At 39.1% G+C, this 23974-nt stretch overlaps 1 protein-coding gene across 1 annotated transcript in view; it reads right to left on the reverse strand.

Annotated features, from left to right (window-relative positions):
* Window positions 1–5367: 5367 nt before the first annotated feature.
* Window positions 5368–23974, reverse strand: part of pggt1b (protein geranylgeranyltransferase type I, beta subunit) — a 55641-nt gene continuing 37034 nt past the window's right edge. Inside the window, exons 6-9 of the mRNA XM_073068724.1 lie at window positions 17529–17574; window positions 12821–13005; window positions 6086–6194; window positions 5368–5852 (exon numbers count right to left, since the gene is read on the reverse strand). Coding sequence (XP_072924825.1) covers window positions 5671–5852; window positions 6086–6194; window positions 12821–13005; window positions 17529–17574 — 522 coding nt within the window. The 3' untranslated portion in view covers window positions 5368–5670. The remainder of the gene's footprint in view (window positions 5853–6085; window positions 6195–12820; window positions 13006–17528; window positions 17575–23974) is intronic.

Genomic DNA, 23974 nt, shown 5'->3' on the forward strand with positions numbered 1-23974 from the left:
CTTCATTCCACTCCCCCCCCCCCCCCCAACTCTGATTTCCACACATCATTTATCACTCTGGCTCTACAACTAGTATGGGAGAATTCATTAATCATATTAATTTCTAACATAAAAGACCTTTATGCACAAACAGATTTTTTTCCAAAACACTGAAAATTTGAACCACCTCACTAACTAGAAATTTCTATTAAAATTCTCTTAAACCTTGAAACCTTGTTATCAAGCAGCCATACTCTTTGAAATGGAATTTAAATCATGTACCTCTAATATTGCAATGTTAATCATTCATCCCCTCCTAGAAATAGATATTCTCAATTCCTGCTAAATTGCCCCAAACTTTCAGTTGAGATTATCACAACACAGATAGAACATTTAGGCACCTTGCACTGTAGGACAACAATGTACGATGAGAGGGTAAAATCTTTATGGAAGTGAAATTTATTTTTCACTGTATTTGTGGTCTGGTGGGATAGATTACAGATCCAAATATAGAAGCCAGAACTTCAAGGCCAATCTTCAATTCCATATAATGAATTTAGGCACCTTCTATAATATTGTGTGTGGTCGATTCTGTCCAATAGGCCACCCCCAAAATGTCATGTTACAAGATGCTAATTGGGTATGGCATGGAGCCACACATTGTGTATAGGAGGATGCTTTGCATTCCTCTATTTGTTCCATTTCAAATCTTTTGTTTTCACCCGTTCCTTTCTCTTTCAGAACCAGAACCACCACTGTCCTTTACATTGAATGGATCATTGTCTGCACAATTTCATCACCAGAATTTCCCTTTCCATTTCAGCATTCTCAGGTGAAAGGTTACAACAACTTGATTCAACCTTCAATTGCTCACAAAACGCCTGCCCATCCTGTAATATGCATTGATAGAGGTGAGGTGTGAAATCTGCCTTTTTATCACCCTCTTACCCACTATCCAGGCCCTCAAATTATCCTTCAAGTGAAATGAGAATTAGCCTAGATTTCTTGCAATTCAATGCATTGCATGAGTGCACAGCAGTTAGCACAAAGCTTTACAGCAGCAGCATTTGAGGTTCAGTCCTCGCTGCTGCCTGGAGGAGTTTGTACGTTCTCTCTGTGGACTGCAAGGGGTTCTTCCAGGTTCTCTAGATACCTTCCACATTTAAAATAGGTACAGCTTAAGGTTAGTAAGTGTGGACATGCTACATTGGTATTAGAAGCATGGCCACACCAGTACATCCTCAGAATGTGTCGTTCATTGACACAAAATGACACACTTCACTGCATGATTCAATATGCATATGAAAAATAAAGATAATCATCAACAAAAGTGATTCTGTAGATGCTGGAATCCCAGAGCAACACACAAAATGCTGGGGGAACTCAGCAGGTCAGGCAGGATTCAAGGAAATGAATAAACAGTTGACATTTTGAGCAGAGACCCTTCTTCAGGACTGGAAAGGAAGGAGAAGCCAGAAAAAGATAATCAATTGACTTTTAACAAAATCATCATCTCACGATGTGGTTTTGCCAAACACAGATTGTATCTATTATGTAGAACCTCTATTCAGCAAAGTGTGATCTTGACCTATGATTTTACTTTCTTGACTTACTCCCACTTTTACCTTGTCCTCTTCCTCCAACATTATTTGAAGCTTTCAGTAGAAGCTTGAGACCATAATAATTTTTCCAATTAAGGACATTGTAGCCTCTCTGATTCAACAAGTTCAACGATTTAAGGTGATGATTCTGCATCAGCATCCTGGCCCATTAGCAGGCATCTTTGCCTTGAATTCTCACCGTCTTTTCATAATATATCTTACTTTCTGTCCATTCATAGACTTCCTTTTAGTAATTTTCCAAAACTTCACCCAGTATGAGATAGTAACCTTGTTGCGCCCTCCAGAGGTTGCTTGATTTACAGAGTATTTCTCCATACTTGGTCTTTATTTCAGATTTCTTGCATCCAAAGTCTGACATTATTGCATTAATAAATGGCAACTTTGACTTATTACCTGATCTCTGCCTCCTGATTCTGATGCGCACAGTCATGTCATGAATCTGGACCTTGGTTAGTCAATTACACCAACATAAAATAGTTACTCACACTGGCATTTTAAACATTCATAATGTAGAATGAACCATCCAAAAACTGTGGTGAAGCAAAACAAGTATCTACATACTGGCAGTGATTAAAAACAAAGTAATATCATTACAACGATAAGAGATATTCTGTAAAAAGACAAGTGATATGCAGTATCACATTACTACACGATTAAGTATTTTCTTTAGTGTGTATTTAACCCAAAGTAAAGGAATACTTCCCAATGGGGTTCCTAGGCATTAAACTTAAAACCTTTGGTAAGTTTCTTGGGCTGAATAAAGTAGCTAAAACAATAAGTTTTGATTTGTTAGCCACAACATGGAATATAAGATCAGGTAGATTATACTGGATTGTGAAGAGTGGTTAGGCCACAGCTTGGCTGCCATATAGAGTTCTGGTCACCACTTTACAGGAAATACATGGTTGCTCGACAGAAGGTGTAGAGGAGATTTTCAAAGATATGGTTAGGTCTGTAAAAGTGAGACTGTGGGGAATGATCACATGAGCTAGGGTTATAGTTTTTGATTCAGATTTATTTATTACATGTAATTTTAACATCCAGTGAAGTACGTCGTTTGTGTTAACAACCGCCACACCTACGCATGTGCTGGGGCAGCCCGGAAGTGTTGCCACATATTCCGGCGTCAATTTAGCATTCCCACAATGCTCGGCAGGCTAACACAAAACACAAGAAGCACCCAAACGACAACAGCAACACAAGCCCCTTTCCTTCCACCCACCCGTATACAGCAACTCAGACAGGACTTTGACTTCTGGTCGACAGCAATCCTCATTTGAGGATTTGCAGTGGAAAGGGCGAGCAGTTTCAAGTTCCTGGGGCGTCAACACCTCAGAGGATCTATCCTGGGCCCAACACGTTGACACAATCATGACAGAAGCATGGCAGTGGCTACACTTCATTAGAAATTTGGGGAAATTTGGTATGTCAGACCCTAGCATATTGCCAAAGAGGTAGAGATCATTCTGACTGGTTGCACGACCATCCGGGTGCATTGGTCTGGAGCCTATTGCATAGGATTGTAAGAGGCTGCATAAGGTTGTGGACAGTTAGCTACATCACAGGCACAAGCCTCTCACCATTGAGAGCATCTTTAAAAGGTGATACTTCAAGAAAGTACATACATCTTTAAGGACCCTTATATCCAGCATGGCAGCATAGTGGGTAGCACAACCTATACAGTGCAAGTGGCCCGGGTTTGATCCCCACTGCTGACTGTAAGGAGTTTGTACATTTGCCCTGTGACCATGTGGATATCCTCCAGTTTCCTATGACAGTCCAAAGATGAACTTGTTGATAGGTTAATTGGTTATTGTGATTAGGCTAGTATTAAATTGGGCCTGCTGGGCAGTGTGGCACGAAGGGTCAGAAGGGCCTTCTCAGTGCCGTATCTGAGTAAATATACAAGATATACCTTAATCTCATTACTACCATTAGAAAGTACAGAAGCCATAAGACTCACAATATTTTAGAAACAGCTTCTTCTTCTCTGCCATCAGATTTCTGAACTGTCCATCAACCCATGCACACTACCTTACTGTTACACTATTGCCATTAAACAATAAATTTCATGCCGGTGACAATAACCCTGATTCAATTCCAGTGAAAAGCTTGACCACATTCAGAGGCATGGCTCAAGGAAATTTGTTTGTTTAGGATTCAACACCAAGAGCAACTAAAAAATGTTTAAAAAATCCACAAAAATCAATTAACTGTATGTTTGCTGACTTTTAACATTTCCCCCTCCACAACCCAAGGCATGCAGAGCCAGAATACAGTTTTCAGTATGCTTTCACCTTCACCAAATAAGAAAGATGTCATTTATTGAGGTTAAGGTTTTTCACTTCTCTGACACATTGTTAAATATGTTAGACCTGGAAAGTGAGTTCTGTCCTTAATACATCCTTGTTCATTTAGATTCTTTGTTCCTCACTTGCAGACCCTAGTCAGTTTAGTATGGCAATGACAATGACATGAGCCCAACATGCAAGTGCAATTACTAAGTATGGCAGTGCCTCTACTTCCTTAGGAGTTTGCAAAGATTTGGCATGACATCTTTAACTGAGGAACTTCTCTAGGTGTGTAGTTGTGAGTATATTGACTGGCTGCATCACAGCCTGGTATAGGAACACCAATGCCCTTTAACGGAAAATTCTACGTAAGTAGTGGATGTGGCCCAGTCCATCACGGGTAAAGCAGTCCTCTCTACCATTGAACACATCTACATGAGGCGTCGTCACAGTCACGCTCTCTTCTTACTGCTGCCACTGGAAAGGCGATACAGGAGCCTCAGGACTCACACCACCAGGTTCAGGAACAGTTATTATACTTCAACCATCAGGCTCTTGAACCAAAGGGGCTAACTTTACTCGCCCCATCATTGAAATGTTCCCACCACGTATGGACTCACTTTCAAGGACTCTTCATTTCATGTTCTCTATATTTATTGCTTATTTATTATTTCTTTATTTTTGTATTTGCAGTTTGTTGTCTTTTGCACACTGCTTGAACACCCATGTGGTCTTTCATTGATCTATTATGGCTATTATTCTATTATGGATTTATTGAGTATGTCCACAAGAAAATGAATCTCAGGGTGGTATATTGAGACATACAGTGGCATGCAGAAGTTTGGGCACCCCGGTCAAAATTTTGATACTGTGAATAGTTAAGTGAGTAGAAGATGAACTGATCTCCAAAAGTCATGAAGTTAAAGATGAAACATTCTTTTCAACATTTTAAGCAAGATTGGTGTATTATTTATGTTTGTACAATTTTAGAGTGAAAAAAAGGAAAGGAGCACCATGCAAAAGTTTGTGCACCCCAAGAGATTTGAGCTCTCAGATAACTTTTACCAAAGTCTTAGACTTTAATTAGCTTGTTAGGGCTATGGCTTGTTCACAGTCATCATTAGGAAAGGCCAGGTGATGCAAATTTTAAAGCTTTATAAATACCCTGACTCCTCAAACCTTGTCCCAACAATCAGCCGCCATGGGCTCCTCTGAGCAGCTGCCTAGCATCATGAAAATTAAAATAAATGATCCCCACAAAGCATCATGCTGTTAAACCTACTCAGTATAGTGCACTTTCAATGTACTTGGAAGTAACATTGATAGCTTTCCATATAGCAATAAACTTCTACAAAGTCAATCCATTTTAACTAAAGAATTTTTAAAAATGATTACAGAAGTTCCTGAAATATTAAGCATAGAAATTTCGAAAAAAACAAGTATTTAATGTGAACACAAAAATCAGGGAGCAGATGTATTATTACTTATTATTTATTAAATGCTCAAAATTCTTTAGAAAATTAGTATAAATGATTTCTTACAGAATATAGACAAACCTCCACTCACTCAAAACATACTCAATGCATTATCAGAATTCAGAGCAAATAGCAATTGGTCTATTTAGCGACCAATGATAATCGTTTAAAAGGAACATTCTGTACAGCTGTCTTTTTAATATGGAACTTCAGCATTCAAACAAGGTTTTTTTCATAAGATGATGGCTTTTTCCTTGGGCAAAAAGATTCAATCCAGTTTCAATTTTTTTGCTACCATGTTTGTCATGTGTAGTCAGGCACAGATTCTGAATGCTGCTCCAGCTCCTGAGTCTCTGCTGTCTGGTGCAGGTGCTGAAGGTGCTTAAAAGCCCTTATGCTCATATTCAAAGCAGGATGTACTTTGCAAACACCAGCCTCTCCAATTAAAGACAGACCACACACTCCAAAGTATGCATGCAAAGCATCTGAAACAGACAAATATTTATCATTAGGAGCAAGTTTGAAGGAAAACATAACACAGGATTTAAAACTGGATGAAAACATGTTAATCCAATAATAACAAATCTAATCACATTTGTCTTAGCAAGATTTATTTTCTAATTTTAACTTTTCCTCTCTCTTAAAAAAGACATGTACATAAAAAGATGCTGCTTTGTTTACATCTATCTATACTCCAAATACTAAATTTCAATTTTACCTGGATGACTATCGGGCCATTTTGCAAATCCTCCAACAATACGATCCTGGGTCGACAAAATGTAATTTCTATTTTTCTCAAAATTAGTATACTGGAAAATCTGCAAAAGCTACAAAATGAGTTTAACAACTGTTTTATGAACCACTATTTCCAAAGAGCCAACATACTCATTGCACTATAAAAGAATTATTGCTGTGTGTGTAAAAACATACTTTGTTGTTTCTTGCAAACTGCCTCTGTAAAATTAATTTATGTTTCACTTTTTGCATGACAAAATATCTAAAATATTTTCATGTAGAATTACTTAAGGGTATTCAATACAATGTACTGTAAGCCATATAATTCCTTTGTAATCATATTCCTATTCTCACTCACAGCAGGCTCCTAATCTATAATACTTCACCTAACTTTGGACTGAATCATGCTGCAAGCAGCTCAAGCAACACCATGGACTTGCCATCCACATTAATCACCTGCCCACACGTGCTTTTTCTGGATGCAGAGAGCTGATTCACGTGAGCCTCCACACCCAAAGGACGAGTAAGCACTACAGTTGACTGTCTATCAATTTGATTTGTCCCAGTTATTCATAACAGCACAAAAGTGATGACCAGCAGCCAAATCTGGCTGTCTTCAAACTAGCAAACAGGACACTATTGAATGGAGAAAAGTAAAGCAAAATGAGATTTTTTTAAAACTGGAAATGAAAACAAGTACACAAAAATAAAATATTTTACAGAATTGCAGTAATGTAGAATTGTAGCTATATAAAACTTTTGTAAGGCCACATTTGGAGTATTGTGCACAGTTCAGGGTGCCACATTATAGAAGGACACGAAGGTTTTGGATGAGGTGCAGAAGAGGTTCACCAGGACACTGCCTGGATTAGGGAGTATTAGCTACAGGAGGAAACTGTTTAAATGGAGTATCAGAAGCTCAAGGGTGACTTGATAAGTGTTTATAATTATGAGAAGCATAGATTAGGAAGGGGGTCAGAGTCCTATTCCCACAGTGTAAATGTCAAATACTAGGGCTGTAAGGTACAAACCCCATTTCCAGAAAAGTTGGGTTATTTTCCCAAAATGCATTAAAAACAAAAATCTGTGATATGTTAATTCATGTGAACCCTTATTTAACTGACAAAAGTACAAAGAAAAGATTTTCAATAGTTTTACTGACCAACTTAATTGTAATTTGTAAATATATTACAAATTTAGAATTTGATGGCTGCAACACACTCAACAAAAGTTGGGATAGAGACATGTTTACCATTGTGTTACATCACCTTTCCTTTTAATAACACTTTTTAATCGTTTTAGAACAGAGGATACTAATTGTAGAAGATTTGCAACTGGAAATTTTGTCCATTTTTGCTTGATATAAGACTTCAGCTGCTCAACAGTCCGTGGTCTCCGTTGTCTGATTCTCCTCTTCATGATGCGCCATACATTTTCAATAGGAGATAGATCTGGACTGGTAGCAGGCCAGTCAAGCACACGCACTCTGTGTCTACAAAGCCACACTGTTGTAGCCCGTGCATAATGTGGTCTGGCATTGTCCTGCTGAAATAAGCATGGACGTCCAGGGAAGAGACGTCGCCTTGATGGCAACATATGTCTCTCTAAAATCCTAATATATGCCTCAGAGTCAATGGTACCTTCACATACATGCAACTCACCCATGCCGTGGGCACTGATGCACCCCCATACCATCACAGATGCTGGCTTTTGCACCTTTTGCTGATAACAATCAGGATGGTTGTTTTCATCTTTGGCACGGAGAACTCGACGCCCGTTTTTTTCCAAAAACTAGCTGAAATGTGGACTCATCTGACCACAGCACACGGTTCCACAGTCTTTCGGTCCATCTGAGATGAGCTCGGCCCAGAGAACTCACCGGTGTTTCTGCATAGAGTTGATGTATGACTTCCTCCTTGCGTAATACAGTTTCAAGTTGCATTTCTGGATGCAGCGACAGACTGTGTTAAGTGACAATGGTTTTCCGAAGTACTCCTGAGCCCAGGTGGCTATAATTGTCATAGTAGCATGACAGTTTCTTAGGCAGTGCCGCCTGAGGGCTCGAAGATCACGCGCATTCAACAGTGGTTTCCGACCTTGCCCTTTACGCACTGAGATGTCTCTGAATTCTCTGAATCTTTTCACAGTATTATGTACTGTAGATGTTGAAAGACCTAAATTCTCTGCAATCTTGCATTGGGAGATGTTCCTTTTGAACTGACTAACAATTCTCTCACGAATTTTGGCACAAAGGGGTGAGCCACAACCCATCCTTGCTTGCAAAGACTGAGCCTTTGATGGACGCTACTTTTATACCCAGTCATGATACCTCATCTGCTACCAATTAGCCTGCTTAATGTGGAGTCTTCCAAACCGGTGTTACTTGAATATTCTGTGCACTTTTCAATCTTATTTTAACTCTGTCCCAACTTCTGTTGAGTGTGTTGCAGTCATCAAATTTTAAATTTGTGTATATTTACAAAATACAATTAAGTTGGTCAGTAAAACTATTGAAAATCTTTTCTTTGTACTTTTGTCAGTTAAATAAAGGTTCACATGAATTAACATATCACAGATTTTTATTTTTATTGCATTTTGGAAAATATCCCAACTTTTCTGGAAATGGGGTTTGTAAGAGGGGGAATGATTAAAGGAGAAATAACAAGACAAATTATTTTTAAAGAGAGTTGTAGGTATGTGTATTGTGCTCTTAGGGGAAGTGGTGATAGTCAATACAATATTAATGTTTAAGAAGTATTTAGACAAGCACATGTACAGACAGGGAATGGAGGGATATAGACTATGTGCAGGCAAATGTGTAGTTTAAATTGACTTCACAGCTGGCAGAGATATCATGGGCTGAAGGGCCTATTCCTGTGCTGTACTATTAGACCATAAGACAAAGGAGCAGAAGTTGGCCATTCTGCCCATCGAGTCTGCTCCGCCATTTCATCATGAGCTGATCCAATCTCCCCTTTAATCCCATTCCCCCGCCTTCTCACCATAACCTTTGATGCCCTGGCAACTCAGACACCTATCAAATCTCTGCCTTAAATACACCCAATGACTTGACCTCCACTGCCGCCTGTGGCAATAAATTCCACAGATTCACCACCCTCTGGCTAAAAAAATTTCTTCACATCTCTGTTCTGAATGGGTGCCCTTCAATCCTTAAGTCATGCCCGCTCATACTAGACTCCCCCAACATGGGAAACAACTTTGCCACATCCACTCTGTCTATGCCTTTCAAAATTCAAAATGTTTCTGTGAGGTCCCCCCTCATTCTTCTAAACCCCAAGGAGTACAGTCCAAGAGTGGTCAAACGTTCCTCATATGTTAACCCTCTCATTCCCGGAATCATTCTAGTGAATCTTCTCTGAACTCTCTCCAATGTCAGCACATCCTTTCTTGAATAAGGAGCCCAAAACTGCACACAGTACTCCAAGTGAGGTCTTACCAGTGCCTTACAGAGCCTCAACATTACATCCCTGCTCCAATACTCTATTCCTCTAGAAATGAATGCCAATATTGCATTTGCCTATTCTACCATAAGACATAGTAACAGAATTAGGCCAGTTGGCCCATTGAGTCTGCTCCACAATTTGATCATGTCAGATCTATTTCCCTCTCAACCTCACCCTCCTGTCCTCTCCCATAACCTTTCACACTCTGTGTTATCAGGAATCTATCAACCTGCCTTAAAAAGACCCAATGACGTGGCCTTCACAGCAGCCTGTAACAACAAATTCCACAGATTCACCACTCTCTAGCTAAAGAAATTCCACTTTATCACCATTCTAAATGAATCTAAATCTATTCTAAATTTTCCCACAAGAGGAAACATCCTCTCCACATCTACACTATTTAGGACTTTCAACATTCGATAGTTTTCAATAAGATCCCCCTGCCCCCATTCTTCTAAGTTCCAGTGAGTACAGGCCCAGAGCCATCAAACACTCCACATGAGATAAGCCTTTCATTCCCAGAATCATTTTCGTGAATTTTCTTTGAATACTCTCCAACGTCAGTATATCCTTTCTTAGATAAGAGGTCCAAAACTACTCACAATACTCCAAGTGATGCCTCAGTATTACATCCTCATTTTTATATTCTAGTCCTCTCAAAATGAATGCTAACATTGCATTTGCCTTTCTCACCACCAAACTCAACTTGCAAATTAACCTTTACAGAATCCTGTGTAAGGACTCCCAAGACCCCTTGCACTTTGGATTTTTGAATTTTCTCCCCATTTAGAACATAGGCTACGCTTTTATTCCTTCTACCAAAGCACATGACCACACACTTCCTGGCACTGTATTCCATCTACCACTTCTTTACTCATCCCAATAATCCAGTCCTTCTGCAGCCTTCCTGCTTCCTCAACATTACTGGATCCTCTACCCATCATCATACTGTCTGTAAATTTGGCCACAAAGCCACCAATTGTCATCCAAATCATTGACGTACTATGTAAAAAGAAGCGGTCCCAACGCAGAACTCTGCGAAACACCACTAATAATTGGCAGCCAATTGGAAAAGGCTCCCTCTACTCTCACTCTTTGACTCCCGCCAATCAGCCAATGCTCTATCCATACTAGTATCTTTCCTGTAATATTTACCTTGCTACTTAGCTTCATGTACAGCACCTTGTCAAAGGCCTTCTGAAAAACCAAGTATGCAACATTCACAATTCTCCTTCACCTATCCTGCTTGTTATTTCCTCAAAGAATTCCAACAGATTAGTTAGGCAAAATTTTCCCTTAAAGAAACTATGTTGACTACAGTCTATTTTATCATGTGCTTCACCTCCAACATTGTCTCAACCACTGAGGTCAAGCTAACTGGCCTGTAATTTCCTTTCTCCTGCCTTCCTCCCTTCTTGAAGAGTGGAGTGACACTTGTAATCTTCCATTCCTCCAGAACCATGCCCAGAATCTAGTGATTCTTGGAAGATAATTCTTGAAAGATCTACAATCTCTTCAGCTACCACTTACTGAACTCTGGGGTGCTGTCTATCTGGTCCAGGTGATTTATCTAGCTTCAGACCTTCCAGCTTCTCCCTAGTAATAGCAACTGCATTCACGTTGGCCCCGACACCCTCAAACTTCTGGCATAGTGTTAGTGTCTACCACAGTAAAGACCGACACGAAATACTTATTTAGTTCATCCACCATTTCCTTGCCCCCCCCCCCCATTACTACCTCTCCATCATTTTCCAGTGGTCCAATATCTACTCTTGCCTCTCTCTTACTCTTTATCTATCTGAAAATACTTTTGATATCCTCTTTGATATTATTAGCTAGCTTACTTTCATACTTCATTTTTTCCCTCCTATGGCTTTTTTAGTTGCTGTTGCTTTTTAAAAGCTTCCCAATCTTCTACCTTCAGACTAATTTTTGCTCTATTATATGCCTTCTTTTGCTTTTATGTTGGCTTTGACTTCCCTTTGCAGCCACAATTGTGTCATCCTGCCTTTAGAATACTACTTCTTTGGGATGCATCTATCCTGCACCTTCCGAACTGCTCCCGGAAACTCTAGCCATTACTGCTCTGCCATCATCCCTGCTAATATTCTCTTCACTCAGCTTTGGCCAGCTCCTCTCTCGTGTCTCTGTAATTCCCTTTATTCCACTGTAATACTAATACATTTGACTTCAGCTACTCCCTCTCAAGTTGCAGAGTGAATTCTATCTCTGGTTCCTAAGCGTTCCTTTACCTTAAGCTCCCTAATCAAATCCGGTTCAATACACAACACCCAGTCCAGAACAGCTGATCCCCTTATGGGCTGAACCACAAGCAGTTCTAAAAACCCATCTTGTAGGCATCTTATAAATTCTCTCTCTTGAGATCCAAAATCAGCACCAACCTGATTTTCCTAGTCTACCTGCACATTGAAATCCTCCATGACGATTGGAACATTGCTCTTTTGACATGCATTTTCTACCTCCTGATGTAATTTGTAGCACACATCCTGGCTACTGTTCAGAGGCCTGTATACAACTCCCAGCATGGGTTTTTTTTACCCTTGTAGCTCTTTAACTCCACCCACAGTGATCCTACAATTTCTGATCTGATGTCACAGCTTTCTAAGGATTTGATTTCAATTTTTAAACTAACACAGTTATGCCATTGTTTACAGGGGTGTCATGTTCAGGTGCAACACAAGTTCAATATATCATAATCAAGTGCTCAAGAATGCAGCCACAGAGCTGCTGCAGCAATAAACTATTTCAGTTCTTTTATACTTATCTGATCTACCTGTAATGGGCCACTTTAATCAATCAATCACCTGAAATTCCTGTTTTAAGCCCTGCCACATAACAACAAAGGGGCAAAGTTCTCATGTGGCCAAGACCAAGGTTAGGGATGTCCTCCATATTTGGGATCAGAAGCATCCAGACAGCCAAAGCATCAGTCCCTATTGTTTGAGGATATATAGAGTAGAAGCAGAAGTCCTGATGGTGAGGTTGGGAGAGAGTTAGCAGGGTGGTAGCTGGCCGAAAATCCCACAGGGAAACTACCTTTACTTGGAAGATGGGTCTGAAAGCAAGAACCAACATAGAATTTTTACAGGAACCAAGTTTTCACTTGATTCAGCTTGATCTATACAAATCCTTCATGCTTGTGTGCTTTCCAGACTAGGAATCCAGTAATAGAATATAAACAAAATTAAGAAATCTTATAGAAAATTTACAGAACATTTCAGGTTTTTAATTACCTTTAGAGTTGCACCAACCCAGAAAGAGTAACAGGTATCTACAGGTTTGTTAGGTCGTCCATGAAAACCATTCTGTTGTCTCATTATACACCACCGTCTTATTCTATTTAATTCTTTCTCAGAAAAGACTTCATTCAATTTCCCCATCAGACAGAGAGATGCAATGGCACAAAAAGTAGATCCACCTGTTAATGACAAACAAAAAAGCACAGACTGTTTAAAGATGGAGATTAATGCAGACCCTGCTGACTTTTCATTTCACTAAATATAATGACATAAATTAGACATGGTATTGCCAGATTCACTTCTGGGAGCAGAGGGAGTAAAAGGAAATGGATTCCAATTTATAGTTACGTGCCCATATGAATCAAATCACTTGGGATTAAACAGAATAGTGTAAAGTGGCCCTTGGATAGAGAAAGTGAAAAAGGGCATGTGATAGTGAAGCACAGTGAAGTAGATGAAAATATAAAGAAAGCCTCCTGAAGGAATGAACACAGCACCCAACTAGATAGATGAATTACAGATGATGGTTCAGAATACCACATTTCCAGGGGGAAAATATATCAAAATATAGGGATTTCCTGATAATAAGGTAAGGAGGAAGCATTACAACTCAGCAAATCAAGTAGAATAAATTTGAAAGGACAAACAGCAGCAAGGGCAAGGTAAAAGCATGTTTAAAAAAAAAAGCAATGGCTCTCAGTTAAAGAACTTTTACAGCAAAACGAATGGAGAAATTAATGCAATTGAAAAGCAATAATCAAATCCCAAGGTACTGAAAGAAATGGCCAGGGCATAATGCATGCACCATTTGTTATTGCACAATATTTCAGAATAATACCAGAGTATTGCTGGGTTGGGGGGGGGGGGGTGAAGAAGGGGAGAGAAAGAAACAGATAGAGACAGGAGAAGTACAAAATAGTTGGCCCAATATCCCTGACAGGAAAATATTAGATTCTAGGATTTAGGCTCTTTAATAATGTGATGAAAGAAGACCTATAGGATTAGGCAAACCCACCATGAATAAGGAAAACCTCACTTGAGACAGAGGTTGTGCTCTTTTGTCCTTCTACGATACTGATCAACAGAAAAAATGAATATGAACCAGTGGGTATCATTTGGAATTTCACAGGTTTTGGCAATTTGCCATACAAGAGGTTGCTAAATAAAATTAAAGCACACGGTACTGGGAATACAATAATGGTGTTTATTGAAGATTGGTGAAAGGACAGAAAACAATGGGAACAAACAGTTAATTTTAATGCTGGAGAAACTGCAGATAGAGCGACATCACAGAGGTTGGCACTGGTGCCCCCAGCTGTTCAAAATCTGCATCAATGATTTAGATTAAGAGGACAAATGTTACATATCGCAGATGACATCAGGCTGGGTAGTAAGGAGGTTTGAGGACGCAGAAAGCTTTCACAAGATATAGATTAGGCGAATGGTCAATGTTATGTTACGGAATCTTCAGTGCCAGTGTGTTACAGGCAAGAGCATTTATTGCCCATCCCCTGTCACTCCTTGAACTGAGTGGGTGGTTAGGACATTAAAGAGTCAGGTAGGTCTAGTGTTTTATATATAGGGTATACCAGGTAAACATGATAAATTTTCTCCTAAGGAACTTTAATGAAATGACAACAGTCTAGAGGTTTTTGCACTCAATACAACTACTACTATTATATGCTCTATATTTTTTAAACTTTCTAAATTCCACATTGCTAACCAATATAAACTCTACAGCTGCCATGATGAATCTGAACTCTGATCTCTATTATTAGGACAGGAATCTAGGTTATTAATTTAGAAGCTTAACCACCATCTTGTCATTGTATTCTTTGATGAAATATGATGTGGAACTAGGCAAGGTCATTCACTTCAGTAGAACCATGTGGAGGTGGAATTATTTTTTAAATAATGAGAGAATGAAAAGGTGTTGGTGTTGAGAGGGACCTAGTTCCCCTTGTATACTAGAGGTTAATGTGCAGGTACAGCAAGCAATTAGAAGGTCAAACAGTAATGTGGCTTTTGCTGCAAGCGGAATTACTATAAGGTCCAAGTGACATTGCACTTGGAATATTTTATACAGGTCTAGTACTGAATGATATAACACATGATATCCTAGAAATAGGAAGTTCAAAGATTCAACAGATTGATTTCTATCATGGGGGAAGAGAGGCAAGAAGAGATTAAGTAAACTGTGACTAGACACTCAAGTTCAGAAAAATGATGGGTGGTCTCATTAAAAGCTCTAATGGAAATTGACTGAGTTACTGCAGAGTTAGCATTTCCTGACTGGGAGATGCACAAGATGAGAAGAAACCTCAGAGGGCAATGAATCAATGGGATTCTCTACCCAAGAGTGCTGGAAGGCTTAGTCATTGAATATATTAGAAATATGCACTGCTCAGAATGTCAGTCTCACCATGATCAACCTTTTGATTCCTGACTTTGTCTGAAGTCTCACTAACATCTGTCTCCATAACCACTCCACTATCTGTTCTGACACTGCTTCCCATTCCCCTACAACTCTAGTTTAACCCCTTCTCCCCCCCCCCCCCCACCCATGTAGTACTAGCAAACCTTCCCGCTAGGGTATTAGTTCACCTCAATTCAAGTGGAGACCGGCTCTTCTGTACAGCTCCCTCCCCTCCTGGAAGAGAGCCCAATGATCCAAATATCTGATGCTCTCCTTCCTACACCAACTCCTTTGCCACGCATTGAACTGTATGATCTTTACATTTCTAGCCAGTACCCTGTCCTTGTTCAACCACATTGTTGTCACGGTGAAGAAAGTTCACAAAAGCCTCTATTGACTCAGGAGGCTAAAGAAATTTCACATTCCCCTGTTGACTTATCAATTTTATCAATGCATCATAAATTGCATTCTGCCTGGATGCATAAAGGCTTGGTATGGCAACTGATCTGCATGTGGCTGCAAGAAACAGCAGGCTCATCTCTATGGACTTGCTCTGTATTGTTGTTCCCTCACTAAAGCAGACAGCATAATTAAGGATCCCTCCCACCCCAGATATTCTATACACGATCATGACAGATTTTGGGAAGGTAAATGCTGTTCCATTTTCAAAATGTTTTGAAGACCAGAGTACAATATAAAGGATGTATGTAGAAAATTATAAGGGTAGTTACAACATGGAACACTGCTGGTAAGAGTGGTAAAAAAACAGTTGATCAGTGCTTTCAAAAAGGAATTTGATGGACGTAAAGAAAAATGTTTTGCAGGGCTAAGGGATAAACATTAAAATAGTAGTGATAAAGTTGTTCTCTAATAGACCATCTCCTAAGCTAAATGCAGCAGCTAACTGACTGGTGCAGAGCCAACAACCTGTCTCTTAATTTGAACAAAACAAAAGAGATGGTTGTTGACTTCAGGAGGGCACGGAGCGACCACTCCCTGCTGAACATCGACGGTTCCTCGGTAGAGATCGTTAAGAGCACCAAATTTCTTGGTGTTCACCTGGTGGAGAATCTCGCCTGTTCCCTCAACACCAGCTCCATAGCATAGAAAGCCCAGCAGCATCTCTACTTTCTGCGAAGGCTGAGGAAAGTCCATCTCCCACCCCCCCCGCCCCCCATCCTCATCACATTCTACAGGGGTTGTATTGAGAGCATCCTGAGCAGCTGCATCACTGCCTGGTTTGGGAATTGCACCATCTCGGATCGCAAGATGCTGCAGCGGATAGTGAGGTCAGCTGAGAAGATCATCGGGGTCACTCTTCCCGCCATCATGGACATTTACACTACGTGCTGCATCCGCAAAGGAAACTGCATTATGAAGGACCCCATGCACCCTTCATACAATCTCTTCTCCCTCCTGCTGTCTGGGAAAAGGCTCCGAAGCACTCGGGCTCTCACGACCAGACTATGTAACAGTTTCTTCCCCCAGGCTATCAGACTCCTCAATACCCAGAGCCTGGACTGACACCTTGCCCTATTGTCCTGTTTATTATTTATTGTAATGCCTGCACTGTTTTGTGCACTTTATGCAGTCCTGGGTAGGTCTGTAGTCTAGTGTAGCTTTCTGTGTGTTGTTTTTTTACGTAGTTCAATCTAGTTTTTGTACTGTGTCATGTAACATCATGGTCCTGAAAAATGTTGTCTCATTTTTACTATGTACTGTACCAGCAGTTATGGTCGAAATGACAATAAAAGTGACTTGACTTGACTTTAATTCACATAAGTTTAATCAATTTCAACTTGAATACAGTAAATACGGCTGCAAAGAGTGCTGCTTAAGATACATTGGGATCTCTAAACAAGTCATATATGTGCAAAAATCTCAAAGTTGCCACTAGCTCCATTAAATGATGACTGCAAGCACCAAGGGTTTTATTGTTACTACAAAACATGGATGAACTGTTCTGCCTAATATGAAACCAGGTAAAGCCATTGATCCTCAGAATAAATCACGTCCATAGATATTGTGAGTAATTTAATTTTGTCTCCTGAGTTTATGAATACTTAATGTATACTTCAAGAAAATTTAAGCTACAAAACTTCTGTGCGAAGAAGTTGATACTTATTTTGTTCTGAAGCATCAAGAGCAGGTCTGGCAATATTTCTAACAAAGGCAACCATTTTGAAAACCAATCCAAGTACATGAAAAAATATAAAAAATACAATTTACTAGATGAAAGATGTGTTTAACAAGAGGGAAATTTTTTTACAATGAATATGTCCTTACCATGTGATTCCAGTCCTGCTCCTTGGGCAAGTCCATTGTCATATGACTAAAAAGAGGGGGGAAAAAAGATAAAAATGTATTTCCTAAACACAGCAATATGCACCAAATAAACAACATGAGAATTAAAGGCAGTAACATACTTACAGATTGAACCTCAAAGTGATACTGCAAATACTTTTAGTAATGATTTTGATCAGTTTACTAGTCTCTCTGATCAAAAGAAACCCAAGGTTATAATCAGCTTCTCACACACTGAAAACAGTGCTCATTGCTACCAATTTCATCTCTCATTCATTCATCTCTACCCAGTTTTCAGTGGTATTCACAAGCACCATACATAATTTCATGTTGTATTTTCATACATCACTTTCAGAAATGTAAATAATGTGAAATGAGAAACTGCATAAAAGGTATGAGGAGACCAGTGAAGAATGAGGAAAAATGAAAGAGATCAAGAATGTACAAAAGAACACTGTACAAACAATGATCATAAATTTTTAAGAGAAACAACCTAGTGTTTGCCTAAAAACAAAAATATCATGGCCATTTTTTTTCAATGAAATGGCTGGTTTCTTGAATCCTGAATCAGTAGTATATCAAAAGGTGAACTTTAACAGGAAAATATATTGTTTACTGTAATTCCATGAGAACACAAAGCTCAAAAGTTCAAAGTAAATTTATTATCGAAGTACATATGTCACCAAACAATACCCTGAAATTCATTTTCTTGCCGGCACTCACATTAAATACTAAGAAACCAATAGAATCAATGAAAAACTCCAAAGATCAGTGTGCAAAAGACAAATTATGCAAATACAGTCGGCCCTCCTTATCCGCAAATTTCGCATGCGCAAATTCAACCAACTGCGCATCACGAAAACCCGGAAGTACTCCTTCAGCACTTGTTGTTCCAGCATGTACAGTCTTTTTTTTCTTGTCATTATTCCCTAAATAATGCAGTATAACAACTATTTTACCTAGCATTTACATTGTATTAGGGAGGATGTGCGTGGGATGTAGATCAGGATCGAAAAAAAATCAGAAGTTCTCTTACTAAGTAAGTCGGAACAGGTACATCCGGTATTATTTAGCATCAGTTAGTCAAACGTTTGTCTTAGTATATAGTATATATTTTACCTTTCTATGCATATAAAAACGCTTAAGAACGTACATTTCAGCGCCGATCGAGTGACAAACCGCTCCTGAGTGTGCTCTCCACCATGCTGGGTTGGTGTGGAGGATCAAAAACCCAAAACCCAATAATTAAATCACTGTGTTGCTTAGTAGTAATTATAGCTTTCATCGGGGCAGAGCCTTTCTCACTTTATCCTTTAAAACTGTTCCGATCGTTAACCAACGTAGCCTAACGCTTTTCCAATGACCGATGGCATTTCACCTCTTTCTGATCGCTTTATTACTTCTACCTTATTTTCAATCGTGATCATGATTATTTTCGTGAACAGAAACATTGCAGATTCAGAGCTGCTCCACCAGGTCCTTTTGTCCACTGCATTTAGATAGGTTAAATAAAGTCCGGGGTTCCGCTGGGTCCTAAAGACCACCACATTAAACATGTTAAATAAGGGACTTCAGCATCCACAATTTTTGGTTTCTGCTGGGGGTCCCGGAACCAATCCCCCGCAGATAAGGAGGGCCAACTGTACAACCCCCCCACCAAAATAATAGTAAGTAATACATATTAATAAAATTATATTAATAGATTCCTTGAAAGTGGACTCATAGGTTGTGGGATCAGTTCAGAGACGGGGTGAATGAAGTAATCCAATTTGGTTAGGGAGCCTGGTGGCTGAGAGGTAATAATTGTTCCTGAACTTGGTGGCATGGGACTTAAAGTTCAGCAAGGCCTGGATGGTGGGGATCCTTGAAAAGGGACTAAGCAGTTCAAGTGGTTCAGCACAGACTGGATGGGCCAAAGCGTCTGTTTCTGTACTGTACTTTTCTATGACTCAATGATTGCTATCCACAAATTAGTTTTGTTTAATTCAGTCAAAGCACTTCTGTCTTGTTCTATTCCAGTGCTCCAGTACAGTTACATTTGTATAATTTTTCATCGAAACATTTTGCCATTAAATGAGATTAGATCTGTGATTGTTAGGCATTACAATTTTCAGACTTAAAAGTTTACTGATCTAGCATCAAAGGTCTGCAGAAAGCAACCACAAATCTCCAATATAAAAGTTAAGCTAGAGAGGGTAGATCAAGGTTCACAAGTATGTTACTGGGTCTGGAGAATTATAAGAAGTGACTGGATAATCAGAAACTGTTCCGCCTGAAGACTAAGGGGTAACCTTATAAAAGGTTTATAAAATCATGATGTCTTCTTTTATGATGGACTGTCAGTTTTCTTTTATTCTGCAAGGTAGAGGAGTCCAAAACCAGAGGGCTTAAGTTTAAAGTAAGAGGGAAAGATTTAAAAAGGACTTGAGTGGCAAGTTTTTCCAGTGAGAGGGTGATGGCTACATGGAAAAAGCTGCTAAATAAATGGCAGAAGAGAGTACAATTACAGTATCTAAAAGATCCAATCTCAGGCCAGTTTTTACAAGACTTAAGGCATATTCAATGTTCTCACTGACTTATTTTAAAACCCGAAAAGAAATAACTTTTGCTTGAGGGAGGGGGACGTCAAGCTGACACAATCAATTTTACTCATGTTAATGTGGGCAAACCTCTAACTCCACTACAGATTCCCTGGTTTGTTTACCATGCTAGCCTCTTCCTCTGCTCATACAGAGTAGCTTTGTTTTTATATCAATATGCCCACTATTAGCTCATTTTCATTTACAAAATCATTACCAGTTTAAGAGGAGTCATTAAGGCCGTTTTTAGAGCAATTTTAAAATCATACTCGTCTGTATTATTGAAATGTGTTGCACACGATTTTAAAATCAGCACTGAGCACTAGAAGTATATTTTGGAGATGGTTATCATCAGTGTTGGAATTACAGGAATTAAAATAAGAACTGACAGACTATGTTGATCCTCTCCGATGAAACTTGCTCGTGAGTGAGTGGGTGATATTTTAAAGGAATTGCAATAAAAATTCTGCTTTTCTATCTATGTATTTTTAGCTACACAATTAAATATCAAATTTTTGGATCCATGCGATATAATTGCAATTGGGAATAGTCAGGGCAATTATATCTGAATTTCTATTGCAGTATTTTGCTGTACAATAAAAGTTGTATGCAGCAGATAAACCACTGAGCAAATCACTGGTATGCTGAAATGCTTTAAAAAAAATTTGGTGGAGCAAGAACGAGTGAAGAATGATAGGCAGATGTAGCCAGGAAGGGAAAAGGTGGGTGAGGAAGGGAATGGAGTTGGGAGACAGATCAGTAAATGATAGGACGAAGATAAAACATAATCTAATTAAAATGTAATAATAGTTTGAAACAGAAGTGATTTCAAATTAATTATTTAAATCCAAATAACCTACGGTCAAATTGCCTAATAAACCTGACAAGCTTCAACAGAGGCATCACAGCAACCACAGCAATTCATCATAGCACTGTTCTGGAAAAGTTTATTAAGAAATAAAAGTTTTCACGACAAAATGTCTTCAGTCCAGATTAATGGTTAAAATGAAGCTTTCATTTCAACAGAATCCTCACTAATGTTGTTACAAAGTTTATAGTGTAGCTGATTGGCTAGGCAACTTAAAGATTTAGAGGATATTTAGATAAACCTGATTTCAGGTTAACAAATATCAGCACAAGTTCATTTTGCTTCCTCGTCAACAATACCATAGCCATAAATATTATTTCACACTTTCCTCTCATTGGCCTTCATGCCTTATTTTCAATAATGTATTGGAGAATGTGTACAGTATTCTATATAGCAGAGATTAGGAGACAAGACTTCTTTCATTGGCTAAGCAAAGTCATGCTGTTACTTTGAGCTATTTTGAAATTCTAGACAACCGTTCAAATTTAAGTAGACCCTCTTAATGTAGTGGTTGTGGGGAAAGATTGTTAAGCCTACATATAAATTTAGGAATCGAAACGTTGAGTATGGTGGGACTAATATTTTGAGCTGTGCATATTTCAATGTACTATAGGAAAGGTGGATGAGCTTAGGGCATGGATCAGCATGTGGAATTATGGCATTGTAGCCATTTGTGAGACTTGGTTGCAGAAGGGGCTGGACTGGCAGCTCAATGTTCCAGGGCTCCATGTTTTAGACATGATAGACAGAGCAAGAGGGGTTGAGGAGGAGGGATGGCATTACTACTCAGGGAAAATGTCACTGCAGTAATCAAACAGGACAGACTGGACAGCTTGTCTACTGAAGCTATATGGGTGCAAAGTGAGGAATAACAAAGGACCACATTGATGGGATTATATTATGGACCACCCAACAGTCAGTGGAATTTAGAAGACCAAATTTGTAGAGATCGCAGACTGTTGCAAGGAACGTTAGGTTGTGATTGTAGGTGATTTTAGCTTCCACATATTGACTGGGAGTCCCATACTGTAAAAGGGCTGGATGGGTTAGGTTTTGTCAAAGCTGCTAAGGAAAGTTTTCTAATCAGTACATAGATGTCACAACAAGAGACTGTGCGAGACTTGCTCTGCTATTAGCAAATGAGATGGCAGATGACAGAAGTTTGTGTAGGAACACTTGCATCTAGTGAGCATAATGTCAGTAGTTGCAAGGTAATTATGGAGAAGGATTAGCTCTGGTCCTTGGGTTAAGATTCTAAATTGGAGAAAGGTCAATTTTGATGATATCAGAAAGGAGCTGGCAAGTGTAGATTGGAGCAGGTCGTTTTCTGACAAAAGTGTACTTAGTAAGTGGGAGGCCTTCAAAAGTGGAATTCTGAGTACAGAGTTTGTATGTTCCTGTCAGAATAAAAGGATAACAAGTTTAAGAAACCTAGGTTTTCGAGATGTTGAGGCGCTGATTAAGAAAAAAAAGGTGTGTAGTAGGTAAAGGTAGGAAGGAGAAAATGAGGAGTACAATAAACACGAAAGAATATGAACAAGGGACAAAATTGGTCCTCTGGAAGATCAGAGTGGTAATCTATGCATGGAGTGAAAGAGATGGTGGAGATCTTAAATGGATTTTTTGCATCTGTATTTAGTCAGGAGACAGACATATAATCTATAGAAGTGAAGTTGTGCAAGAAGTTGGTAAGGCTTAATTTGGAGCATTGTGTGCAGTTTTATTCACCTACCTGCAGTAAAGATGCCAATAAGATTGAAAGAGTGCAGAGAAAATTTACAAGAATGTTGCAAGGACTCGTGGACCTGAATTATGGGGAAAGGTTGATTAGGTTAGGATTTTATTCTTTTGAACGTAGAAGAATAAGGGGAGATCTGATAAGATATACAGAATTATGGGGGGGGGGGGGTATAGATAAGGTAAATGCAAGCAGCCTTTTTCCGCTGAGGTTGGGTGAGATGATAACTAAAGCTCATGGGTTAACGATGAAACATGAAATGCTTAAGGGGAGTATGAGGAACTTCTCTTAAGTGGTTGGTGAGAGTGTGGAATGAGTAAGTGTGCCAGAGAAGTGGTGGGTCTGGGCTCTATTTCAGCATTTAAGAGAAATTTGGATAAGTACGTAGATGGGAGGGGTATAGAGGGCTATGGTCCAGATGCAGTTTGATGTGAATAGGCAGATGAACAGTTTGGTATGGACTGGAAGGGCCAAAGGGCCTATTTCTGTGCTGTAGTATTTTATGACTATGACCCAATATTGCTCTGCAATTAAGCACAGACCTATCCTTTCATGTGACATTATTCTGACGTCTTTAATTGTTTCTTTAAAGATCTCTTTTTCACATAATTAAAGCAAGTTTCCTTTTATACAAGGCTATAAATTTAACTAACAGGGAGAATAATCATTAGATTGCATGTGTTGAAACCAAACAAATCAAACATAACAAATACATGGCAGTGAAACAAAGAAGTCAGAAGATACAATATTTGCTTCAATTAAAACAAAATTTAATGATGCTCATTCATGTATAACTGCAAATACTTGTGGTACAAGCTGAGGACAGAGTCTGATAAACTCTACCGGATCTTTAAGATTTATTTTTTACAGCAGTTCAATGTAACTAGAAGGATGCTGCAGGTGGAAAAAAACATGCAAATGACATTTTTGGACCAAGTTATTCTTTTATGACAAGGTCATTAAAGTCTTCATAGTCGCAGTTACCCAGCTGATGTTTTTCAATACCTGACCCACCTCTTAAATTATAACTAGATAGTTTCACAGGGCACCTGCTTTGCATGAGAGCAGCACTGATAATGAAACATTAAATAGAAGTTTTCGGACTCTGTCCCATCGCTTATCACCAGATATTTCACATCTAGTAATTTAGTTATATTTAGATAGAATATTTTGATAAAAAATATCTAGACGTACCTAAGCAACAGTCCCACGGTTAAAAATGCCTTTATCAGAGGATTTCATA

This window comes from Hemitrygon akajei, chromosome 2, assembly GCF_048418815.1.
Source record: "Hemitrygon akajei chromosome 2, sHemAka1.3, whole genome shotgun sequence".
NCBI classification, from domain to species: domain Eukaryota; kingdom Metazoa; phylum Chordata; class Chondrichthyes; order Myliobatiformes; family Dasyatidae; genus Hemitrygon; species Hemitrygon akajei.